The sequence below is a fragment of the Lithobates pipiens genome, unplaced genomic scaffold, assembly GCF_037356315.1.
Source record: "Lithobates pipiens isolate NorthernLeopardFrog02 unplaced genomic scaffold, aLitPip1_a1.2 Scaffold_19, whole genome shotgun sequence".
In the NCBI taxonomy this organism is placed as follows: domain Eukaryota; kingdom Metazoa; phylum Chordata; class Amphibia; order Anura; family Ranidae; genus Lithobates; species Lithobates pipiens.
The window spans coordinates 457,180,724-457,206,719 of NW_027507764.1; the positions used below are offsets into that span (position 1 = coordinate 457,180,724).

Sequence of the window (25,996 nt, forward strand, 5' to 3'; positions counted from 1 at the left end):
TTTCACCTTTAATAATAAACACCTTCATTTACAAATTGCATTTTGTGTTTACTTGTGTTGTCCTTGACTATTGTTTAAATTGGTTTGATGTTCCGAAACACTTAAGTGTGACAAACATGCAAAGGAACAGGAAATGAGGAAGGGGGCAAACACTTTTTCACACCACTGTACATTATATATACACCGGTAAAGACGAATTGCTGAAGTTCAAACAAAGCATCAGAATGGGGAAGAAAGGGGGTTTAAGTGATTTTGAATGTGGCATGGTTGTTGGTGTCAGACAGACTGGTCTGAGTGTTTCAAAAACTGCTGATCTACTGGGATTTTGATGCAAATCCATCTCTAGGGTTTACAGAAAGTGGTCAGAAAAAGAGAAAATATCCAGTGAGTGGCAGTTGCAAGGACAAAAAATGGCTTGTTGATATCAGAGAAGAATGGGCAGACTGGTTTAAGATGATAGAAAGGCAACAGTAATTCAAATAGCCACTCGTTACAGCGAAGGTAAGCAGAATACTATCTCTGAACTCACAACACATCGAACCTTGAAGCAGATGGGCTACAGCACCAAAAGGCCACACCGGGTGCCACTCCTGTCAGCTAAGAACAGGAAACTTAGGCTACAATTCGCACAGGCTGATTTAGATATTCTGTAGATAGGCAACTCCTATCCGCATATTGATTAGTGGTTCCAAATGAATAATAACTACTGCAGTAGGGAACAGACACAAATGATACACTGCACATCTTTCCAAATAACTGTTCTGCTTTATTATGATGCAATTGAAGGTTTTTATAAACATGATTACGCAGGTATCACATTAAAGATTACAATTGTACTTGTATGGTAACAAGGGGCGTTACATAGGCAGGCTAATTCTAATCAGGACTCGAAAGAATGCAAAACATGTACTGAAAACATTATTAGTGCCATTTGCACAGTGAGGGCATCGTGCAATACATATAAAATAGAATACAATTATATACAGAACTTACAAATTTCCATTACAAGACTCACCATAATTAGACAATAGAAGATTGGAAAAACGTTGTCTGGTCTGATGAGTCTCAATTTCAGCTGCGACATTAAGAAGGTAGGGTCAGAATTTGGCGTAAACAACATGAAATCATGGATCCACCCTGCCTTGTATCAATGGTTCCGGCTGATGGTGTGGGGGGATATTTTATTGCCACAATTTGGGCTCCTTAGTACCAATTGAGGATCCTTTAACCACTACAATACAGGGCACTTTCACCCCCTTCCTTCCCAGCCCAATTTTCAGCTTTCATCGCTCTAGCGCTTTCAATAACAATTGCGCGGTCATGCTACACTGTACCCAAATGAAATGGTTATCATTTTGTTCGCATAAATAGAGCTTTATTTTGGTGTTATTTATTCACGAATCCGTTTTTTATTTTTTGCGATATAAGCGCAAAAAAAGCGGAAATTTGGAAAAAAAACAATATTTTCTTTTTTCTATTTGAAAAGAAATCCAATAAAATCAAATTTTGTCATAAATTTAAGCCACAATGTATTCTGCTACATGTTTTTGGTAAAAAAAATTCCGTTAAGTGTATAATAATTGGTTTGTGTGATCAGGGACATATGTACGCAAATGATCATGTACATATGTGTGCAGGTGATCACGTACATATGTGTGCAGATAATCATTGGGACATGTGATTTTAGTGGGACATATGTGGGGGACATGTTTTTATTATTGGGGACATGTGTTTTTATTATTTGGGGACATGTATGTTTTGGGGACATGTGTGTTTTGGGGACATATGTGGGGACTGTGTTTGTACTGTGTGGTGTGTTGTGTGTTGTGTGTTGACACTAGACTGATGATCAGTGAGTAAAAAGCTGTAAAAAACAGCTCATACTCAGTGATCATCAGCCGGCTGCAGCGTTCTGCTCTCCTCTCCTCAGCGATGACTTCCGTGTGAGGAGAGGAGAGCCGATTGCCTAGCAACCGGCTGTTTGTTTACATCACATGACGGCCGTGATTGGACACGGCCGTCATGTGATCAGGAGGGCCAATCACAGAGCCCTCCTGCCGATCTGAGATGTGCCGTGTCCGGGTGACACGAGCACATCGGGATCGCGCCGCTGCGCGGGCACGCGCGCGCGCGATCCCGCTACTTCTGAAGGACGTTCCTGAACGGCCTATCAGGAGTAGACAGCTCTCACCCGGCCGTATATATGCATTGGCCGGGTGGGAAGTGGTTAAACACCACGGCCTACCTGAGTATTGTTGCTGACCATGTCCATCCCTTTATGACCACAGTGTACCCATCTTCTGACAGCAACTTCCAGCAGGATAATGCACCATGTCACAAAGCTCAAATCCTCTCACCACTGGTTTCTTGAACATGACAATGAGGTGACTGTACTCCAATACCCTCCACAGTCACCAGATCTCCATCCAATAGAGCACCTTTGGGATGTGGTGTAACGGGTGATTCACATCATGGATGTGCAGCCGACAAATCTGCAGCAAGTGCGTGATGCTATCATGTCAATATTGACCAAAATCTCTGGGGAACGTTTCCAACACCTTGTTGAATCTATGCTACAAAGGATTAAAGTGATTGTAAAGTCTATTTTTTTTTTGTAAAAATAACAAACGTGTTATACTTACCTGCTCTATTGCAGTAGTTTTGCTTAGAGCAGCCTGGACCCCCCTCTTCTCAGGTCCCTCTTCACTGCTCCTGGCCCCTCCCCTCCTCTCAAGTGCCCCCACAGAAAGCAGCTTGCTATTGGGGCACCTGAGCCGATTCACAGCTCCCTGTGTCCATTCAGACACGGAGCCCAACCTAGCCCCACCCCCTCTGCTGATTGGCTAACTGACTTTGATTGACAGCCATGGGAGCCAATGGTGCCACTGCTGTGTCTCAGACAATCAGGAGGAGGGTCCCGGATGGCTAAGACACTTGTTACAGGTATGTAATTAGGGGGTGCTGGGGAGGCTGCTGCACACAGAAGGCTTTTTTTATCTTAATGCATAGAATGCATTAGGATAAAAGAAAAACCTTCTGCCTTTACAACTCCTTTAAGTCAGTTCTGAAGGCAAAAGGGGATCCAATCTGGTACTAGAAAGGTTTACCTAATAAAGTAGCCGGTGAGTGTACAGTTATGTAGCACTAGATATTTACTTCCTATTACAACATAAGGCTTCGGAGTATCACAATACTGCATACGTGCACAGAGTAGCATAATTAAGCGGTGAAGGCCAAAGGTCCCCCTTTCGTTTAGGAGAGCCTTTTTTTTCCTTCCATAGGACATCACAGCACTAATACGAATACGCATAAATTATCAGTAAAGGCAAGATTGAGGCAGATGTGGGGAGACAGGACTTGAGATGATGATGGCTATTTCATAGGTGAGGTGTACGATCACAAAATGTAGAATGACATTAGGCATTCTTGCGTGAGTATCTGACATGCTTACAAATGCATTTGTGTCATCCAGAATGGTCAGTGAGTTACTATGCTTCGCAGCGACCTGGGGAAGGGGTTCTTTAATGATTTATTCATATTCTTTTTGTAGGTGCTGACTCTTAAAATATTAACAGTTTTTACTGCCAACAGATTTCTGTTCAGCCAGCCTTGTACAAATTTCTGCAATACTACATAGCAAGGAAGATAAGTCTACGATTTTCTTGTTCAGCCTTAAGACTATTATGGGTAAAAGCCAGGGCTTTTTTTCTCAGAGAATAGGTGGAAAAGCAGTCAAATATCTGTAGATCCCAGGTAGCTAGCAACAATAGACCCCCCAGCAACAATGGACCTCCCTGCAACAATAGACCCATCCCAGCAACAATAGACTTCCAACAGCCAGCAACAATAGATGCCCACCAACAATGGAACCCCATAGCACAAATAGATACACCCCAGGAACAATAGACTCCCAGCAGCCAGCATCAATAGACCCTCCAGCAGCCAGCATCAATAGACCCTCCAGCAGCCAGCAAGAATAGACCCCGCGTTTAACAGTAGATCCCTCCCAGCAATGACTGCCCCCACCCCAGCAACAATACCCCCTCCAGCAACTATAGATCCCCCAGAAGCCAGCATCAATGGACCCTTTAGCACTCCTTGCCATTTAATACATTCAGTGCTGGAGGTGCCGGGACTGCGTTCCCCCAAGTTCCCGCTGAAAAAAAGCCCTGGTCAGAGCAGACAGATTACAATGGAAGGTCCTCCCCTTTGCAGTGTTGAGAAGTGTGCACCACAAGACTGGCTGAACAGAATTACAAAGCCATTTGCAGACAATACAGTTCACATACAATATAGGCATGTGTAGATAGGTCTGATCCAGTGCCATTTGTACCTCTATTGCACCAGGTTATTTACACTTGATAAAAAAAAAAATCATCACCCACTGCTCACAGTGATGGTTTTTAACATTTATTTACAAATTACTACTAAACAAATTGCCTACTATAATGTACAAAGGTCTCTTAGTCCCGTTTCACACATATGCGATGCGGGAACAACGCGATTCCTGTGCGGATTCCCGCATCACGTTACTCTCAGGCAGTTCACCTATGAACCACTGCTAGGTCAATAGAAAGTTAATGGGACCCCCAGATCCATTCACAGATTGCAGTGCAAACTGTCAAATGGTGCAGGAATCGGAATGCATAAGTGTAAACACCCATACGATCCGATTCCAGTGCGGATCAAAAAAAGGGTCCAACACCATTTTGATGGGAAAGCGATGTGATTTCAGCCATACAGTTTGTATGGCTGAATTCGCATTGCACAGACAGCGTATGTGATCTGCACAGAAATGTGGTGTGAATCACATGCGATATCTGTGATCACAGAAGTGTGAACCCAGCCTTAAGCTGGCAAGTAATTTTACTAAAAACACAAGAAACAGGGTGCGCATGCCTATGCAGCAAAGGCCAATAAGAGAGAATCAACCTTTGTTGTTATAAAGTGTATTATGAAAAAGAAGAAGCAAATGAGTGTATGTATATACTTATAGGATGGGAAGCATATTGATCCTGTAGGAGAGCAGAAGATAAAAAGATACCCCAGTATTGTTGATCTGCTATTCTATTTTAGCCTGCCCCTATGATATAGGAGTATAAGATAGGTGTCTCTATCTACAGGGAGGCCTCCTCAAACCATTTGACTAGCTAATTACTGTGGTATGGTGTCATGAATTCAACCCACTAGGCAATTTGACTTGCCAATTACCATGGGATGGTGTCTTGCATCCAAGCCACTCGTTGGTCTCAGTAAAAAAAAAAGCTCTCATGACTACATAGAGAATAGCTTGTTCACACCATTCTAATAAACCATGTGACCCCTGTAACACACCAAAGTATGAAAAAATAGGTGCACAAAACACCTTATCTCTTACCAAATGAGCTTCTTCAGGAGTATATACAAAAGGGAAATCCAATATCCCCAGGCCTGGAGAATATCAGGCTGCAGGCTCTTGGTTTGTCAACTACATGATTAGTGCTATTTCATCCTTCTTCCAGAAGATGGAATTGATTTCCAATTGATATTTACAACAAATATTGCTTAACACTTCTCAGCTAGTCTGTTAGATGGCGCTGTGGCACAATCATTTTTTTGTTGGGCCAATGTGCGATTGTGCAATGACATCACACGTATCATGACGTTACTGCACGTAGACGCACGGCGGCTATTTTGCTCATAATGGTATAAATACAGCATGGCCAAACAATTGGATGCCATTTCCTGTCACCACCATGGATCTTATATGTTTGTTTGTCCCATTATCTTGTCCTGCCAAGGCACATATAGTGAGTGAAACATGTAGAGATAGGTATTTTTTGCACCTATTTTTTCATACTTTGGTGTGTCACATGGGTCACATGGTTTATTAGGATGGTGAACAAGCTGTTTTCTATGTAGTCATGAGAACTCTTTTTGACTGAGACCAACGAGTGGCTTGGATGCAAGACACCATCCCATGGTAATTGGCCAGTCAAATTGCCTAGTGGGTTACATTGAAGATATGAGATTTACCTTTTTTGACTGAGACCAACGAGTGGCTTGAATTCATGACACCATACCACAGTAATTAGCCAGTCAAATGGTTTGAGGTGGCCTCCCTGTAGATAGAAACCACCTATCTGATACTTCTATATCATAGGGACAAGGTAAAAAAGAACAGTAGATCAGCAATACTGGGGTATCTTTTTATATTCTGCTTTCCTACAGAATCAATTTGCTTCCCATCCTATCAGTATATACATTCACTCATTTGCTTCTTCTTTCTTTTCATGATAAACTTTACAATCAACAAAGATTGTTTCTCTCTTATTAGCCATTGGTGCATAGGCACGCGCACCCCAGTTTCTTGTTTTTTTTGTACGTTTATTTACAAGACAAAAGTTAGGGCCCATTGACATTAGCAGCTGTGTTATAACGCGGTCTCTGGTGTGTGCTGTGTAGTTAACAATGCCAATGAATGAATGCAATCACATTGCACAGTTTACATTTTATTTTGTATAACTTTATTGAAATGTCAAAATTACATTTTAGTTATCTTTATTCTCTGCAGTATGTTGCGATGTATTGGTGAAATAAATGAGTGCATTACCTTGTCTGCGTGGTGGGCTGCATTGGGCAAAGGCTGCCCAACTCGGAACAATATATTTTGGTATTACTGGGGTCCTTACAATTAAAAGTTAATATTAGAAAGGCATTAGCATACGTGGAGACCCAAATGGCAACAGTTTACAGGGATTGTGTCTGTTGACCAAAAACAAGGGCTTTAAAGCTCCTATTCTGGACAGTTGAAATGTAGGACCCAAGGCCGGGACAAGGGGTGAGCAGGAGGGGCAGCTGTCCTGGACGCAATGGTTTATTGCAGGGATGAGGGATCCCTGTGCCATTTGCTTCTGTTACAAGGCCGACTGGAGTAGTGACAGTGACATCACTCCTAACCCGAAGGGAAGGGGTGGGGGGGTTGGCATATTTGCCCTGGGTGCTGGATGACCTTCTCCTTGCACTGGTAGGACCTGACGAAACATAAACATTTTACATAAATTACACACTCACAGCACGCACAAAATTAATTACAAGAGACATTAATTTCTGCTCTCGGAACTCCTTATCAGCTTGACCTCTAGACTCCCAATTAACTCACTCTATATCAAGGAATACAACTGTCTCCATGTTCCACAACAAGACATTCCAAGAATATAGAGGACAACAATTAATTTTAATAATTTCTTTCTGCAAATTAATTCTAGCAAGTGAACATGTTATTACAGAAGAAGCTAACATTAGCATACCGTATACACAGTTAGTAATGTCATTAATTTTTAGTGAAATACATGACAATTAATTTTCTTTAACACACTATTGATCACAACAGGTAATAGATCACTATAAAGCTGCCACATTGTACAATCCACTAAGATTCCATATCATTGTGTATGTATTTGAAGTAGAGATTTTGCAGATTATCCAGCAGAAAGAGGGTAAAATTGTCACTAAAATGACTGCTTTTCCCTTTATTTAGAGGGAGGTGTATTTAGTGTAGTTTTGTTTTATTTATTTCATTTTTGTTGTATTTGAATATTGTTATAGACAATTAACTATTTTAAAAAGGAGTGGGTACATCCTAAAATCTAGTACACACCACTAGTTTTTTTTTCCATTCAACTCAGCTGACAGCTCAGATCGGAGCCGCTGTACTAACAAGCTCTTAGTACAGCAATCTCCCCTGAGCTATTGTGTTCTGACAGGGGGATGGCCCCAGCCAGAACACTCCAGTCACTGATCTCAGTTATTGGCTGAGAGCGCTGATCAGGAGCCGATCAGCACATCTTTTTAGATCATGAGCCTGTGAGACTGGCTGCCATACACGCAGGCCGAATGTTGGCTGATTTCTGCTGACATACGGCTTACATTCAGCCTGTGTGCACTAGGCTTAACTCTGGGCTGAATTTTTAAATAAATCCCACAGGGGCTACATAAAAAAAAAGCTCTGGTTGCAATAGTCATGCATAATCTGGAGCAGTTGTGGTGTTCTGCTGCAAAATGCTGTGAATGCAGGGTGTCAGGAGTTACAACAAACAAATCCTTTGTGGGGTGCCATGTATACATTTAAGGATTGACAATTAAAAAAACCCCAAAAAAACAGACTACCATTTAATGATACCAGAATTCTTATTTCTTATGGGTTGTTTCTGTTATAGGACTGGATAAGCAATCACCCTAAACCTTTTTAATTTCTTTCTTCTGGGTGAGCTGCTAGTTTCATATTTCCATGGCTTGCTAACACCATTAATGAGCAGGAAGTGAATAATGCACGACATGCACCTATTGTGGAAATAATGAGGGCCGAGATAAGGCTGATGTATAAGAAGCTTTATTTAATCTGCATTCATGTGTTTATATGTAATTAAATAGGGGACAGCTTGCATGTTTGGAGGTAAGGAGAAAACTGATAAAATAAATGTATTTTACTGTGATTTCATAATATGAGCTGAACATAAATAATATTGTAAAATACCTTAAAAAATCAGTTCAATGATTTCATCTGAATTACTGCAGCAGCAAAAAAAGCAGAAAAAGCCAGGACATCCCACTGCCATTAAAAAAACGTGCCTAAAGTATTCAGGCACATCAAGTTTTTTAGCGCTCATTCATTTCATTGGCCAAATATTCATTTATTCTGGCCATTGAAATCAATGCACGCTCAAGCACTAACTGCGCCCAGTGCTTAAGCACATTTAGATGCGTTTAGGCACGTACATTGTTTTTCGTAGAAAAGCGCTGCTCTCCTACACGCATTGGCCCTGGGTCATTTTTTTTCTGCTTCAGTGTTGTCACATGAAAAGATATAATAAAATATTTAGAAAAATGTGAGGGGTGTACTCACTTTTGTGAGATACTGTATATCTTTTTGCAACAAATACCATATATCAATGTATCAAAAAATGTGTGCTCAAAAAAATTCATAGTTTAAACAGTCCAATATAAAAGTCCCATACACCATCCACTCTTAGCCCTTGTACACGCGGTCGGAGAATCCGTCGGAATGTGTCCTATCGGACCGTGTCGTCAGATAATCCGACTGTGTGTGGTATGCATGGGACTGATTCCATCGGAATATCCATCGGACCCAATTTTCCAACATGTTGGAAATATTTCCCGACCAACTGGGCTGATTGGACATACTCCGATCATGTGTAGAGAATTTTGATCGGACTAAGTGCCACGCATGCTCAGATCAAATTCCTACATCAAAGCTATTGGCTACTAGCCTGAATGTAGTCCCATCGTAACGAAATTACGTCATCACGTTCTGAAAGATCGGATTTTTTCGCCAACTTTGTCCAACTGTGTGTATGCAACAGTTTCGGACAAGATCCGACGGACAAAATCCGACGGGCAAAATCCCTCGGATTTGGTTGTGGAAATCTCCGACCGTGTGTACAGGGACTTAGTGCACCAGTCCGCTTCCAAAGTCTTCCAAAGTAAATCAAATCCTCCAACGTGAAACAAAAACACCCTCACCTTATGGGTATCTTCTCACCTGATCTGGAAGGACCCCACTATAAAAATAAGTCAAATAAAATATGCTTAGTGTGTGTGTAAAAAAGCACAGCTCCAAATGTCTTGGCTTAATGGTCATCGATTTCCCAGGAGTAGAGGCAGTATAAAGGGTGCATAAAGATCCATAGTGCAGATCGCTAATATGTTTTTTATTCATAAATCTTTAAAATTGCACTCACATGTAAAAAGATTCAATAAGTATATCACAAAGAGACATTAGCAGACCCAACTTCCAAACATGGTGTAAAGCGTCAGGTGGACATTGACATAATTACACTGGGCGGAGTTAGAACGCCATGTTTGGAAGTCGGCTCTGCTAATAACTGGCAAGTGAGGTGTGCAGTTCTTTACATGTTGTTCTGGGTTCTTTTATGACCTTCTGGATGAGTCGTTGTTGTGCTCTTGGAGTAATTTTGGTAGGCCAGTCACTCCTGGGAAAGTTTACCACTGTTCCAAGTTTTCACTATTTGTGAATAATGGCTTTCACCTTGGTTCGCTGGAAATGGCTTTGTAACCCTTTCCAGACCCTTTCCAAATATCTATTACTTTGTTTCTCATCTGTTCTTGAATTCCTTTAGATTGCATGATGCTTTGCATATTTAGCTCTTTTTGCGTGCATTTGTCAGACAGCTTCTATTTAAGTTATTTCTTGATTCAACTGGTCTGGTAGTAATCAGGCCTGGGTGTGGCAAATGAAATTTAAAACAAAATTTGGTTAATTACAGTTCATTCATGATTTATGCATTACTTTTTCACATAGGGCCAAGGCAGGCTTGGATAGCTTTTCTCCCATAATAAATTAAATCATCATTTAAAAACTGCATTTTGAATGCTTCTATTATAAAGGAACAGAAGGGGAAGGTACCGCTCAGCCTGGACCCACCCTGGTTAAAATTGATTAGGTGGCGAGAGCTGAGAGGAGGCCTACGTGTTTTAACTATATCATCTGACATTGGGTCTTTGTATAGAAGTGACAGACACTTTGTAATTATCCACATTTTATGGTTATGGTACCAACCTGATTTTGTAAGAGTTTATTCCCGTTTGTATGCTTATTATAAAACAATAAAAACAACTGAAATAGAAAAGAAGTGGATATTTGAGTAGTTGTTGACTTCCTACCAGTGGCGGTTCATCCATATGGGGCACAGGGGCGCCCGGCCCCTAATCTACATACAGGACGCTGGACGCATGGATTCCAATGTTTTTTTTTAGTTTTTTTATTTAGAAGCACATGATTAGAGCCCAAGTTTCTAGTTGGCTTAAAAAAAGAGTGGGCTTGGGGTGCAGAGCATTGTGCCCCGAGCCCACCCAGTTGTGTGACAATAGAATATTCACCCGCTTGGCCCAGAGGAGAAGCGATCCTATTGGCTGCCTAGGAGGAGGAGAGAGGAGACGCCATGATGCTGAGGAGGAGGAGACACAGGGGAAGCTGCCACCACCCCGAGGAAGCGCTGCCCATGGCCTTGATGGAGTAAGTGCAGAGCTGGTGACCAAACGACCGGGGTGTTGCAGGTAACCTGACTGGTAGGGGGGGTGGCTATTTGCTGCCTCCTTCTCCAAAAAATATACCACCAGCCGCTACTGTTTCCTACCAGTTTGGACAAGCCTGGCCATGCTCCTCTGACCTTTCCCATTATTAAGGTGTTTTCAACAACTAAGCCTCACCTTACCTGATGCTTTTTGTTTTTCAAATCATTTTCTGTAAACTCTCTTGAGGTCAGCAGTTTCTGAAATGCAGTAACCACCAGGTCTGGCAGCAACAATCATACAAAGATCAAACATACTGATATAGACGTGTGCGCAGGCTGTGCCTGGGCACACCTTATTCCTCCCATTGTGTACTGATTCCTCTTGCTTCCTGTCTCCCCCATGCAGTCCCGCCAGCTTCCCTCCTCTACTCTCAGGAGCGGGAAAGGGGCTGGTAAATATTTCATTAACTGGCCTTTCTTTTCTGAATGAACACAGTAAGTGCTCTGTACCAATTTCTCCTGTCTTCATTCTTAACTGAAGCATAGTAAACTATGTTTACTGCAGGCTGCAGAGAAAAGGACTGGGGAATCTCTGTCCTCAGTTTCTTTCTCTGTCTCAATGTGAGACATCAGGGGTCTGTTTAGACCCTTGATATTTTACAAAAGCCCCATAACGGGACTCCTAATTTTTTTTTTAAAAGATTAGGAGGAGGGTGCAGATGTGCCGGGAGTGAGGATGGCCGAAAAGTTAGAGGGGTTTTTAAACTAGGGGCGACGGGTGGGATTCCAGAGATAGAGATAGTCAGCAATGAACATATTCCAGAGGGAAGTATTGGGGGCATTAGTGGTAGGTTGACTAAAGCACATAAACCGAAGATAAGTATAGTAACAAATCCTAGTTGCAATCTCGGAACACCCAATAAAAGGACAGTAGGTGATCAGTCTAGACTACGTGGCCAATGCCAATAGCCTGGCAGACAAGATGGGTGAACCTGAAGGATTTCGATTTTGTGGGAATTTCAGAGACCCAATTCAACAGCTCTCATGATTGGCTGGCAACCATTCAAGGGTATACCCTTTATCACAGGATAGAGAGGGTAAAAAAGGGGAGGGGTATGACTATATATCAAAAATAAAGTAAAACAAGTGAATGTGAGAGATGACATCAATAAGGGAGCTAGGGAAGAGGTGTAACCCTATGGGTACAGATCCAAAGGTAAGGGGAAAATAATACTGGGAGTATGCTATAGGCCCCCTAACCTGAGGGAGGAGACGGACCTATCACAATTTGGATTAGCAGCAAGGATGGGAAGTGTTATCACAATGGGGGATTTTAATTATCCAGACACAGACTGGGTGGAGGGAACCACACATTTGTCTAAGGCTCGCCAGTTCCTAAATTTCTTGCAGGACAATATCATGGTTCAGATGATAGACACACCAACTAGAAACAAGGCGTTACTAGATCTACTGATTACCAACAATACAGACCTGATCACGGATGTGGTAATACAGGGCAATTTAAGAAACAGCAATCACAGGTCAATTGGCTTCAGTATAAATCACACAAATAGGAAACATAAGGGGAACACAAAGACACTGAATATCAAAAGAGCCAACTTCCCTAAACTACGAACCTTGCTAGAAGATATAAATTGGGATAACATTTTCGAAACAAGGAACACAAAGGAGAGATGGGTTTGCTTTAAGAGCATATTAAATAAGGGCATTAGCTAGAGCATCCCATTGGGAAATACATTTAAAAGAGTGAACAAAAGTCCTGGGTGGCTTAACTCCAATGTAAAAATACATATAAAAGTACAAAACTGAGTGATCATCATCAGCATTCAGACATTACAAAGAATGCAACAAAATATGTAAGGGTGCAATTAGGGCTGCTAAGATAGAGCACAAAAGACATGGAGGAGAGCAAAAAAAATCCCCCCAAAAAAGTATATAAACAGTAAAAAAGGGAGGACAGACCATATTGGCCCCATAAAGAATGAGGAAGGACATCTGGTTAGAAGAGATGGGGAGATGGCGAAGATTTCGAATTTATTCTTATCCTCATTCTTAACAAGGGAATCGGGGGGCTTCAGTAACCAAAACTGCAATGTTTGTCCTCATGACACATCAAAGGAAGCACCCTAATGGCTAACAGAGGACAGAATTAGAAATAGACTTGGGAAACTTAGAAACTCTAAAGTGGACCTTCCGCTCATCGGAACCCTCCCCCCTCCGGCGCCACAATTGGCACCTTTCAGGGGGGAGGGGGGTGCAGATACCTGCACCCACTTCCGGGATAGCTCTCTGCGGAAAGGGGCGTAGATTACGCCCCTTTCCGCAAGTGCCCCGCTGCCTGCTGGGAAACACACAGATCCCAGAGGCAGCGGGGACCGTCCTTATTGCGCAGCGCGACTCGCGCATGCGCAGTAGGGAACCGGGAAATGAAGCCGAAAGGCTCCATTTCCTGATTCCTATACCCAAGATGGCGGCGGCAGGACCCGAGAGACGATCTAGAGATCGGCTTCGGGTGCCGACATCGCGGGCGCGCTGGACAGGTAAGTGTCACTATTTTAAAAGTCAGCAGCTGCAGTATTTGTAGCTGCTGGCTTTGAAAAAAAAAAAAAAAAACTCGGAGTCCCGGCGGACTCCCGCTTTAAGATTAATAAATCACAGAGACCAGATGGCTTGCACCCGGGGTTACTCGGGGAACTCGGCCACACCATTGTTCCTAATTTTTACTGGCAGTCTACTGACTGGAATGGTACCAGCTGATTGAAGAAAAGCCAAAGTACTACCAATATTTAAAAAAGGGCCAAAATACATCCCTGGGAATTACAGACTAGTTAGCCTAACATCAATAGTATACAAGCTCTTGGAGGGGATGAAAAGGGACTATATACAAGATTTTAGTAATGAAAACGGTATCGTTAGCAGTAATCACCATGGATTCATGAAGAATCATTCTTGCCAAACCAATCTATTAACCTTCTCTGAGGAGGTGAGCTGCCATCTAGATAAAGGAAGATCCATAGATGTGGTGTATTTGGATTTTGCAAAAGCATTTGACACAGTTCCCCATAAACATTATGTTACTGTACAAAGTAGGGTCCGTTGGTATGGACCATAGTGTAAGTACATGGATTGAAAACTGGCTACAAGGGCGAGTTCAGAGGGTGGTGATAAATGGGGAATACTCTCAATGGTCAGGGGTGGGAAGTGGAGTTCCCCAGGGTTCTGTGCTGGAACCAATCCTGGTTAATTTGTTAGGTAAACAGTTCAATCTCTGTATTTGCGGATAACACTAAGATAAGCAGGATGTGGAAACCTTGCAAGAAGATCTGAACAAATGAATGGGGTGGGCAACTACATGGCAAATGAGGTTTAATGTAGAAAATGTAAAATGATGTGTTTGGGTGGCAAAAATATGAATGCGATCTACCCACTTGAGAGTGAACCTCTGGGGGAATCTAGGATGGAAAAAGACCTGGGGGTCCTAGTGGATGATAGGCTCAGCAATGGCATGCAATGCCAAGCTGCTGCAAACAAAGCAAACAGAATATTGGCATGCATTAAAAAGGGGATTAACTCCAGAGATAAAGCAATATTTCTCCCACTCAAGACTTTGGTCCAGCCTCACCTGGAGTATGCTGTCCAGTTCCAGTCCTCAGGAAGGATATATTAGAAATGGAGTGAGTACAAAGAAGAGCAACAAAGCTAATAAAGGGTCTGGAGGATATTGGTTATGAAGAAAGTTTGCGAGCACCAAACTTATTCTCTCTGGAGAAGAGACGCTTGAGAGGGGATAGGATTTCAGTTTAATAATACCATACTGGTGACCCCACAATAGGGATAAAACTTTTTTGTGGAAGGGAGTTTAATAAGACACGTGACCACACTTTAAAATTAGAAGAAAAGAGGTTTAAGCTTAAACTGTGTAGAGGTATCTTTACTGTAAGAGCGGCAAGGATGTGGAATTCCTTCCACAGGTGGTGGTTTCAGTGGGGGCATCGGTAGTTTAAAAAAACTATTAGATTAGCACCTGAACGACCACAACATACAGGGATGTACAATCATACACATAATCACACACATAGGCTGGACTTGATGGACTTGCGTCTTTTTTTTCAACCTCACCTACTATGTAACTATGTAAGAAAAAAATATTGTAAAAAATAATAAAAGTAAACAACTTACTGAAACTCTTATCCAAGCTTGCACTGAGTTGCTGTTGCTGCTACTGACCATGCTTTTTTGACTGTTATGCCCCATACACACGATCGGACTTTCCGGCGGACTAGAGTCCACTGGAAAATCCGCCTGTGTGTGGGCTCTGGCGGACTTTTTGTTCCCAAAAGTCCAGCAGACTTAGAAAGAGGTTTTGACTCAAAATTGGGTGCCCGTCTGTGCGCTGGTCTGCCAGACCTTTGAAATGAACGGACTTGCCCGCACATGAAGTAAAATCTGTTCATTTTGAACGTGGCTCCAGGTAGACGGGACTAGCGAAGGAAGTCAATGTCACCGCCTTCATTGGCGAGATTGACACCTCTCTAGCCCCGTCACCTGGTATGGACTTAAAGGGGAAGCCCTACGCTGAAAAAATGGCATGGGCCCCCCCCCCCCAAGTCCATATCAGACCCTTATCCGTGCACATAGCCTGGCCGGTCAGGAAAGGGGGTGGGGACGAGCGAGCGCCCCCACTCCTGAGCCGTACCAGGCCACGTGCCCTCAACATGGGGGGGGGTGCTTTGGGGAAGGGGGTGCCCTGCGGCCCCCCCACCCCAAAGCACCTTGTCCCCATGTTGATGAGGACAAGGGCCTCTTCCCGACAACCCTGGCCGTTGGTTGTCGGGGTCTGCGAGCGGGGGGCTTATCGGAATCCTGGAGCCCCCTTTAATAAGGGGGCTCCTGGATACTGGCCCCCCACCCTATGTGGATGAGTATTGGGGTACCATGTACCCCTACCCATTCACCTGGTGAAAAAAAAGTGTAAAAAAAAAACACAACACATGTTTTTAAAATAATTTATTGGACAGCTCCGGTGGTCTTCCGTCTTGGGGGGTCTTCTCGCCAGAATCCTCCGAGATCTTCTGCTCTTTTTCTAGCTCTTTTACTAGCGGAGGAACCTGGCTTTCTTCTTGTTCGTCGCCATCCGGGGGTCTTCTTCCGACTTCGGGGGTCTTGTCCCCCTCTTCAGTTCTTCTTGCCGGGCCTCCACTATCTTCTTATAGCTCTTTTACTAGAGGTGGCCTGGTCTTCTGTCGCCGCCTTCTCTTCTTCTGACTTTGGGGGTCTTGTCCCCCTCTTCGGTTCTTCTTGCCCCCCTCTTCGGTTCTTCTTGCCAGGCCTCCGCTTACTTCTTCCAGCTCTTTTACTAGCGTTGGCCCAGTGTTCTGTCGTTGCCACCGCCTTCTCTTCTTCTTCCTTGAAATGTTGACTCAACGCTGTCTCTGGCCACAATGACAGGGACGAGTTGTGCGGCGACTTATATAGGGACAATCCTGTCTCGAAGGTCTAAAAACAATTCCTTGGACTTCATGGCTTGGTTTGTGCTCTGACATGCACTGTTATCTGTGGGACTTTTATATAGACAGTGCCTTTCCAAATCATGTCCAGTCAACTGAATTTACCACAGGTGGACTTCAATTAAGTTGTAGAAACATCTCAAGGATGATCTGTGGAAACAGCACCTGCACCTGGGCTCAATTTTGAGTGTCATGGCATGTTATTTTTAATACATTTGCAAAGATTTCAAATGAACTTCTTTCCTGTTTTCATTATGGGGTATTGTTTGTAGAGTTTTGAGGAAAATAATGAATTGAATCCATTCTGGAATAAGGCTGTAATATAACAAAATGTGGAAAAAGTGAAGTCCTGTGAATAATTGTCGGATGCACTGTAGCTTGCCGTAGTAACCTGATATCTGATTGGTTGATGAGGTTTACTGGTCTGACAACAATAAATTGATAATCTGATAACTGGTTGATAAGTGTTATTGCACTATACTGAGTTAACATTGGAAACGTATCTGATTGGTTGCTATGGAATAAGCACATTGCATTGGTTTATTGAATAAAGGTGTTTGACATTCTATATAAAAAAAATTTGCTATATAGGCCATAAAAACAAGAGAAGCATTGTGGATGGTATGGTATGAGAGTGTGGTTCAGCATTAGTACCTGTGAACTGCAATCAGATTAATGATGTTGACCTAGACCAAGGACATGCTTGCAATTAAAATAGAAAGTCCATTTATAATGCTGCCATACATGGTTTGAAGTGATTTGTATTCTTTCTCTGCAATACCAAGGAGGAGAATATGAACAAAATAAAATGATAGCTTGTTCATCGAAGTTCTGCCTTAGGGAGAGATATATACTTATAGTATACTGGGTGCTGTGCATTAAATCATTTTCACTATCCCCAGACCTGGAAGTAGTCTATACCAAGGGGGACAGGGGACGTAAAGTAAACATACGCTTTTTGCCTGTGCAGGATAAAGCAAAAGGCTTACTTTTTTGAAGACCATCACTGTCGCACATACACACCTTCCTATGTTCCCTGTAAATGTTCCACCACCCGGAACCAAGTAAAGCTCTGAGTTGCCGAAGTCATAACTTACACGGGGCAATAAACTTCTTGGTGATAGTGACAGTGCTACTTGGCCCAGTGATGTCACATGGAATAAGTGCCACCCATGTTTCTCCATAACAGGATTACTAATAAGGAGTCGGTTCACACTGGGGGCAATGCGAGGCGACACGACTTGCCTCGCCGCGATCTGACAAGTCGCCCCCGTTCTGTACAATGGAACCGTTCTTAGAGGAGCGACTCGACTCGCTCCGACTCAGAAAAAAGGTTCCTGTACTACTTTTGGGCGACCTCGGGGCGACTTGCATTGACTTCTATACAGAAGTCATTTGCAAGTCGCCGCTGAGGTCACGGCAGGTCGCGGCGAGGCAAGTCGGTGTCGCCTCGCATCGCCCCCTGTGTGAACCGGCCCTTACAGTTGTGTTAAAAAGAATAACAGTGTGTTTAAAAAAAGTGAGTAAAGCTCAAAATCCTTTCATACACGCAAATGTATTGGGAACACTGCACAGTCTATTCCAAATCAAAACATCGACAAAAAAAATGTTTCAAATTTGTTATTACTTTACAGAAAGTGAAAGAAAGGAATATTATGCTTTTCCCGAAAAATAGCAGTTTCTGCATTTTTCTTTACAAACACAAACATTTACTGTATGAACTGAAAATGCTTGAAGATTTAGCGTTCCTGTGAATCACTGAACTAATATTTAGTTGTATAACCACTGTTTCTGAGAACTGCTTCACATCGACCAATTTCTGGCACCTGTGAACAGGTATTCCAGCCCAGGACGATTGCACAATTCCTCTAAATTTTTTGGTTTTACCTCAGAAAAAGCATTTTTGATGTCAATCCACAAGTTTTCTATTGGGTTAAGGTTCGGGGATTGGGCTGGCCACTCTATAACTTTAATCTTGTTGGTCTGGAACCAAGATGCTGCTCACTTCTGGTGTGTTTGGGGTCATTGTCTTGTTGAAACACCCATTTCAAGGGCATTTCCTCTTTGGCATAAGGCAACATTACCTCTTCAAGTATTTTTGAGGTATTCAAACTAATCCATGATTCCTGGTAGGCGATAACTAGGCCCAACACCATAGTATAAGAAACATCCCCATATCATGATGCTTGCACCACCATGCTTCACTGTCTTCACAGTGTACTGTGGCTTTAATTCAGTGTTTGGGGAGCGTGTGACAAACTGCGGGCCCTAGACCTGAAAAGGTAACAGTCCACAAAATGCTGCGCCATTCAATGTGTTCTCAGAAGTAACCTCTTTAGCACATCTTTTTTTTTTTTTTCAACAATGGGACTTCTTGCCGATAGCTTGGCTTCACATAGGTGTCTTTCAATTGTTATAGTACTCACAGGTAACTTTTAACCTTCTTTGATCACTCTGGAGCTGATCATTGGCTGAGACTTTGGCATTTTGGCTATTCTTCGATCCATTTGAATGGTAGTTTTCTGTTTTCTTCCACGTCTTTCTGGTTTTGGTTGCCATTTTAAAGCATTTGAGATCATTTTAGCTGAGCAGCCTATCAGTTTCTGCACTTCTTTATATTTTCTTCCTCTCTCCAATCTATTTTCTAATCAAAGTACGCTGTCCTTCTGAACAATGTCTGGAATGACCCATTTTACTCCGATTTTCAGAGAGAAATACACAATACCCAGCATGTACAACATTTCCTGCCTTTGCCCTTAAATAAGGCCCACCTGCGTGACACCTAATTTTTCACAGACTGAATGGCCTTACTAATTGAAGTCCACACTGCTATTATTTTGAACATGCCCCTTTCAATTAATGATTCAATTACACCAAATAAGCAGCATGCATGTCATAACTGTTGGGTCTATTGGTTTTTTATTACTCTACTAAACCTACGGTACTAATAAATTATTTGCTATTTAGAAATATAATTTATACCAAAAACAGTGATTGATCTGGTTACTAGTGATGTTAGACTGATATTATTTTGAACACAACTGTATTTCTTGTGGTTCTTGGTTATAAACAGGGTGGTGGAAAAGTGAGTATATGCTGCCATGGTGGGGGAACCAAGTGAATTATTTACTTTGTTTGCCCTTTAGGTGTCTCCACTTATTTTGTAGTAGGAATAGCCCTGGACATACCTATAGAGGAAGGGATCTGGACTGTTTTGGAATATGGGGGAAAAAAGAGCCTGATGTGGTCAACCGGGATGGAGCCCAGGGTTTGATTGGGGGTCCACAGAGATATATTCTAACTTATTCTTATGAGATACAGTGGTTGATTTACTAAAGACAAATGTACTGGTCACTGTGGTTGTTCTAGATATGAGGGGACACTCTGTTGATTTCCATCATCCAATCATGTGCAAGCAAAAATGCTGTTTTCTTTTAGTTTCCATATATGTGTTTAAGTATTCGTTACCTAATTTACTAAGCTCTAGAGCAGGTACACTTTCAGTATATTGCCTTATGCCACGTACACACGATCGGAATTTCGGCCAGCAAAAGACTGATGAGAGCTTTTCATCAGAAAATGCGACCGTGTGTATGCTCCATCAGAATTTATCTGGCTGAATTCCCGCCAGCAAAAATTTGATAGCATGTTCTTAATTTTCCCGATGGAAAAATTCTGATAGTGTGTATGCAATTCCGACTTGCAAAAACTCACGCATGCTCAGATTCAACTACGCGATGGAAGCTATTGACTACTAGGTATTGAACTTCCTTTTTCTTGTCCCGTCGTACGTGTTGTACGTCACCGCGTTCTTGGCGGTCGGAATTTGGTGTGACCGTGTGTAGGGAAGACAGTTTGAGCGGAATTCCGTTGGAATTCCGACGGGAAAACCATCAGAGCTTTTTCTGTACGTGGCATTAGAGTATTTCTATTTTTTTAAGAAAAGCACTTTTCTTTCTAAAATTCCAATGTCAGTGTCTTGGTGAATTTTTAGTGACTATTACACTTCATTCTCATTTCAGGTCCCAGTCAGTGGTAGAGCCTGGCACGCTGGTGCACGAGGACCGCAGAGATAATGAAAACACCCAACCGCTTCTTGCCCTGGATTGATCCCCCAGCATCATTGCAGTCACTGTAGATTCCACCGATGGATCTCGTTTCTTTTTTTCTCACTCTGCAGAATATTCACCAGCTACGTGCACACGGTGTCACTGTGCAAAGACCTATTTAATTTCATAACCATAGTGCCAATAAACAGGATCAACTTTATAAATAACTGTGAAGTTCTTTTACTGCCAAAAAGGACCCAGACAAAGTGCATTAGAGCTTTCCATGTTGTAAAATATATGCTGCCCCCTGCAGGGGAAATGTATTATAGCTGTCTTTTGGGTAGAAAAGGCTTAAAGCTGAACTCCAGGCAAACAAATAAAGAAACAGGTAAATGCCATATATGGGAACTGTTTCCCCTGCCAAAAAGATTTCTATTTCCCTTCAACAAAACGTGTAAGCCAGTACTCCTGCCAGACAGCACAGCCAGGTCCTGGAACCTTTCTGCAGACTACATTATAAACTGGTCCAGGATCTGTCTTAGCCAGTGACTGGACAAGGAAGGAGCAGGAACACAATGATGAGGCAATCACCGTTCTCTTCCATCCTGTACCTATGTTTACAGTGTTAGACTGACTGCAGCAGAAACTGATTGGCTTTGATTGATAGCCCTTTATCTCCCAGTGTGAATGTTGCTGTATAGGAGATTACAGAAAGATGATATAAATACAGATTCAGGGACTTTTACTAGTCATATGTAACAATAAATTTAATGATCATTTTAAATGAATACAAAACTGTAAAAGAATAGATTTTTTTTTTTATATATGCCTGGAGTTCAGATTTATAAGTCAGTATTTTTATATCATGATTAATTGACCCATGAGATTTCATTATTTTATCAAGTAAACCACCAGCAGAATGTTAAAACAAATAATTTTGTCAGATTATTGTAAAGGTATAATTACCTGACATAAAACAAGACATTTAATAGTCTATTATGAAATATAGAATAAAAGATATGTATAGAAGAGCCCTTTCCCTGCCATCACTGTACATTAGCTTGATGCAACTTCTTGGATGAATGAACTTAGTTAGACCTACACATATGGTTAGAGGGCCGTAACAAGAAACCACAAAAAATCCTTTATTTGACTGGGGGTCGTGCCATTAATAACATAGAGGGGTTTCTACCTTGAATGGTTGTTTGCAAACAATGACAGAATGCTGTTGCCAGCAATATTTGAAGTGTAGGCCTAGCAAAGCCATACCATCGTTATCAAATCTTGGTATCCTAGGGTCACACTGCAATAGCAGATATTACCAGCAGGTGGCACATGGATTACAAATATTGTAGCAGTCTGTTCCAAGATACTACATGCAGAGGTTCTTAAAAGACACAAGGTGTCCAGCGTTCATTGAAATCAGTATATCAGCAATACCACAAGCTTTCACAGCGAATGCCCACCTAAATTTTATTACTGAGGTTTTCTAAAACAATAGTGTAGCAATTCAGACAGGTCTTCAACGACACACCCCTCTCGTTAGCAGGAAGACCATTCAGGGGTACCTAACTGAAATGTATTTTTTTATAGAAACCAGTTCCCAGATGAATGTGCTTCCGAAAATACTAGTTGTCTGGCTGTCTTTAGCTATAGTGCTTTCTGAATAACAGTCCCGGAAAAAACACACAGAGGGTGAATTCAGAGAAAAGCAGTGACTTCCTTCTGGTCAGTGACTCAAAGCAGTGAACCCTTTGGACCAACTTTCAGCATTTTCAAAAGAAAGGTCAACAATGGCAGCCTATGTGTGTTCGCCGTACAGGTCGAGGTATTGGGTCGAGTTTTTGATGATTAGAAGCCCTGTCTCAATTGCAACTGAATCCTGCCCAAAACGTCAACAACTAGAGCAGTGATGGCGAACCTTGGCACCCCCAGATGTTTTGGAACTACATTTCCCATGATGCTCATGCACTCTGCAGTGTAGGTGAGAAACATGGGAAATGTTGTTCCAAAACATCTGGAGTGCCAAGGTTCGCCATCACTGCTCTAGAGGGTCCTAACATGTCTCAGTGAATAAGGTGTAGTCTCCAATTTTACCAGCAGGTGGTGCTGTAGAAATACAGGGAATGCTGAGAAGCTGTGCACTGGGTGCATAGTAGTAGATGGGGTCAGTTCATATGGATTTCTGCTGAGCCACATACTGTGAAAGGGGAATAAAAATAAATAAATAATAATAAAACTCTTGGGGTACAATTGGGGTGCAATAAAATCTCTTGTATATACCACATTAATTATTAAAGATGAAACAACTGGTTTCATTAGAAAATATTGTTTTATTTATTCATATTTATCATATTTTTAATAGGAATTCCCTTGTTTTAAATTGGATCTTTATTGAAATTTGTACCATTAAAAAAGGTAACTAGAGCTATAGAGCTAAATTATATGTATTTATTTTAGTCATTTGTAATTTCAAAGTTTCGGAAGTAAGGCTGCCCTAAGCACTGCAAAATGTGTAGGCACAGTTCTCTAGTTTACTATTAGAATTGAAAACTTTCATATCGCTACTTTTTTTAAATATTTGAAATTAAAATGAGGCTGTTTGCCACTGAAACAAACAGTACCACAATGAAAAAGTCATGCTCCATTCCATGGGCTTAGGAACATGACAAGGTGACCTATGTCCATCCACGCTTATGGGTGGATGTGACTAGCCTAAATCCACTCTGCTAAACTCTGTAGGGTACAATAGAAGGGACTTACAACATCATCAATGAGGTTTCCACACAAAATAGCCTGTGTAGACTTGAGTTCTCAAGATTTTGCAGCAGTAGTCATTAACAATTTAAAGATAAAATTAAGCTATTTTGTTCCCCACACCTACCTGTAAAGAAGTATTTCTCACATTGTGCAGGGTGCCTGGTCCTCTTCCTGGCACTGAATTTCCAGCACTGTGGAGGTTAATAGGTTCTGGTCTCCAGTCTGAACTGAATTGAAGGAGCTACTGAAGGGGACCCACCCACTCCTCCTCTCTCATCTATTGACTTGTGTAAAGACTACATTGCATGTTACTCAATCTGTGAAGGGGGGAAAATCCTGTACTTTATCAGACCCTCTCCATTCACAAATCCTGTTACATGCAGTGACCACTATACACAGGCTTTTCTCAATTGATGAGTAAGGAGGAGGAGGGGGGAGGTCCTTATCAGGAGTCTCCTCTATTGAGTTCAATCTGGAGACCCGAGCCTGCAAACCCCTTCTGCGCTGGAATTTCATAGACAGGAAGAGGACCAGGCACCCTGCATGGAACATTTCGCCGTACTACATTTTCCTTGTCAGAATACCCAGTGTGTGCATCTGATTAGATGCAGGCACTGTTCAACCAACAATTTTCCAGCCAGTTTCTTCATCAAAAGTTGAAGCATTTGTTAGTAGCCAGGTCTCTGTTGCATTGTAACAATAGGTTTAAAAATAGTTTTTCCATTCCTTCTTTTTTGACATCCATGTACCGTACTTAGTGTTCCCTATTAGTTTGTTCACCTTATCTATTAGAAAGTACTGATTGCTTCCTGTTATATTTATTACGGTATGTTAGTCCTCTACTGATTTCTTTCATCGGGATACCCTGTACTTGTGTTCTTCACTTTTGTACCTTTAAAGAGAACCTGTGCTTTTCCCTTGCAGGGCAAATCAAAGTTAGTTTTAATAGTAGCCCGCCAAGAGCATATGACTTACCTTTTTCCCATCTGCCAAAAGCCATGTTCACAAGTATAACCCCAATCCTGTGCCTATGATAGCCTTGGCACAATGCGTAAGGGTAGTGACACTATATTTACAGGTTACTCTGGTATCCACTACCTGTGGAACTGCCCCATAGTTGAAAGCTCCTTTCAGGAAAGATATCTGTATATAAAAAATTCCAAATAGCTATGATCATATGATGTCTGCAAATTATCATGTATTTAGGCATCCTCTGCACATCGAGAATTTTGTCTTGACCACTGACCTCTGGGTCTACTTAGTGTCACAGTACCAGAGTTAAATCAGTTTAAAATAGTATAGGCCATTCCTTTATCAGGTTGAGTGGTCCATCCATTCTTCACTGTATATGTATGGGCATGTATCAGTGAATCTTAAAACAAATCTCAATTAAGAAAAATATAGCGTTTGCTTTGTTAAATTCCAGGTATGGCAGTTTTTGTTTGGACCATTGTAAGTATGCATGTGACATATCTGTGGGATCCCCTTGGAAGCTGAAAATCACTGAAGCATGCAATGTTACTACAGTGACCTCCTTTAGCTTCAGCGTCCTGCGCCAAGTGACTGCCCAGCTGTATTGCGAACATGAGGTCAATTGCTTTGTATGGGTGACGTTCAGGGAACACTTCGCATTTTCTCAATGAATGCAGTGCATTTTCCGATTCACAAGGTTGAAAGGGAACATCATAATCTCCGCCTTGTCCAATTAGAGAATACTCTGTATTCACTGGAGGCAAAGTGTTCCCTGAATGGTGTTTGTGCCAAGTGGGCAACCTCCTGTGTTCAGTAAGCAGCACGGCAGGCGCTCAGCATGGGATCCAAAAGCTAATGGAGATCATTGTGGTAGCGGAGTCTACTACAGTGATTTCCAACTTCCACAGGGATCACAGAGATATGGAACATACATTCTTACATTGGTCCAAGCTGACTAAATGTAATTTACCTTCAATCTTTCCAAAAATATTAGTTTCCTGGCTGTCTCCGGCTGCAGTTTGTTTCAGGCGCTGACCCAGAACAAGCATGCAGATCAGGAAAGTCATAGTAAAATAAAACCTTCTAGTGTGCATATTGAGCTAGCGATTTGAGGTGGCCTTACACTAGTAGATTTTAATACAAAAATGCTTGGTACATTCAATGACTTGATGAATGTAGTTTGAAAATACTTTAACATTTTGTTTCATCTTCACATTCAAGTTTTGAAATGAATGTAATTTCCCAAACAAACCCATATTCACTGGTAGAAATGTTTTTGTTTGAGAACATTTTCCATTCTGCTCCTTTAATTTTTCTTCTCACTGAAACGTTGATTTGACTGCATTATCCATAAGAAAATAAAGCAAACATTCTTTAATTAGTTCCTGACTGCGCTATAGCCAAAAGATGGCTACAGCACGGCTCTCCAATTCTGGGAGGATGTCCCATGTGCACGCCTCCCATGCCCCCAGCACGTGCATTGGATGCGCTCTGTGATCACTGTGTCCTTTGGACACAGCTGGCCACAGATCAGGATAAAGGGCCAATCACAGCGGGCCCTTTACCAAGTGATAAGCTGTGTTTTTTTTGTTTTTTGTTTAGCCATTTTCTGTTTGTTTAGCAAAAAATATCATCAAAATAAAACTTTATTTGT

The 25,996-nt window shown here is 41.9% G+C and overlaps 1 protein-coding gene across 1 annotated transcript in view; it reads left to right on the forward strand.

The window, feature by feature from the left end:
* Positions 1–22,368, forward strand: part of CLVS1 (clavesin 1) — a 180,643-nt gene extending 158,275 nt beyond the window's left edge. Inside the window, exon 6 of the mRNA XM_077492774.1 lies at positions 20,584–22,368. Coding sequence (XP_077348900.1) covers positions 20,584–20,671 — 88 coding nt within the window. The 3' untranslated portion in view covers positions 20,672–22,368. The remainder of the gene's footprint in view (positions 1–20,583) is intronic.
* Positions 22,369–25,996: the final 3,628 nt, after the last annotated feature.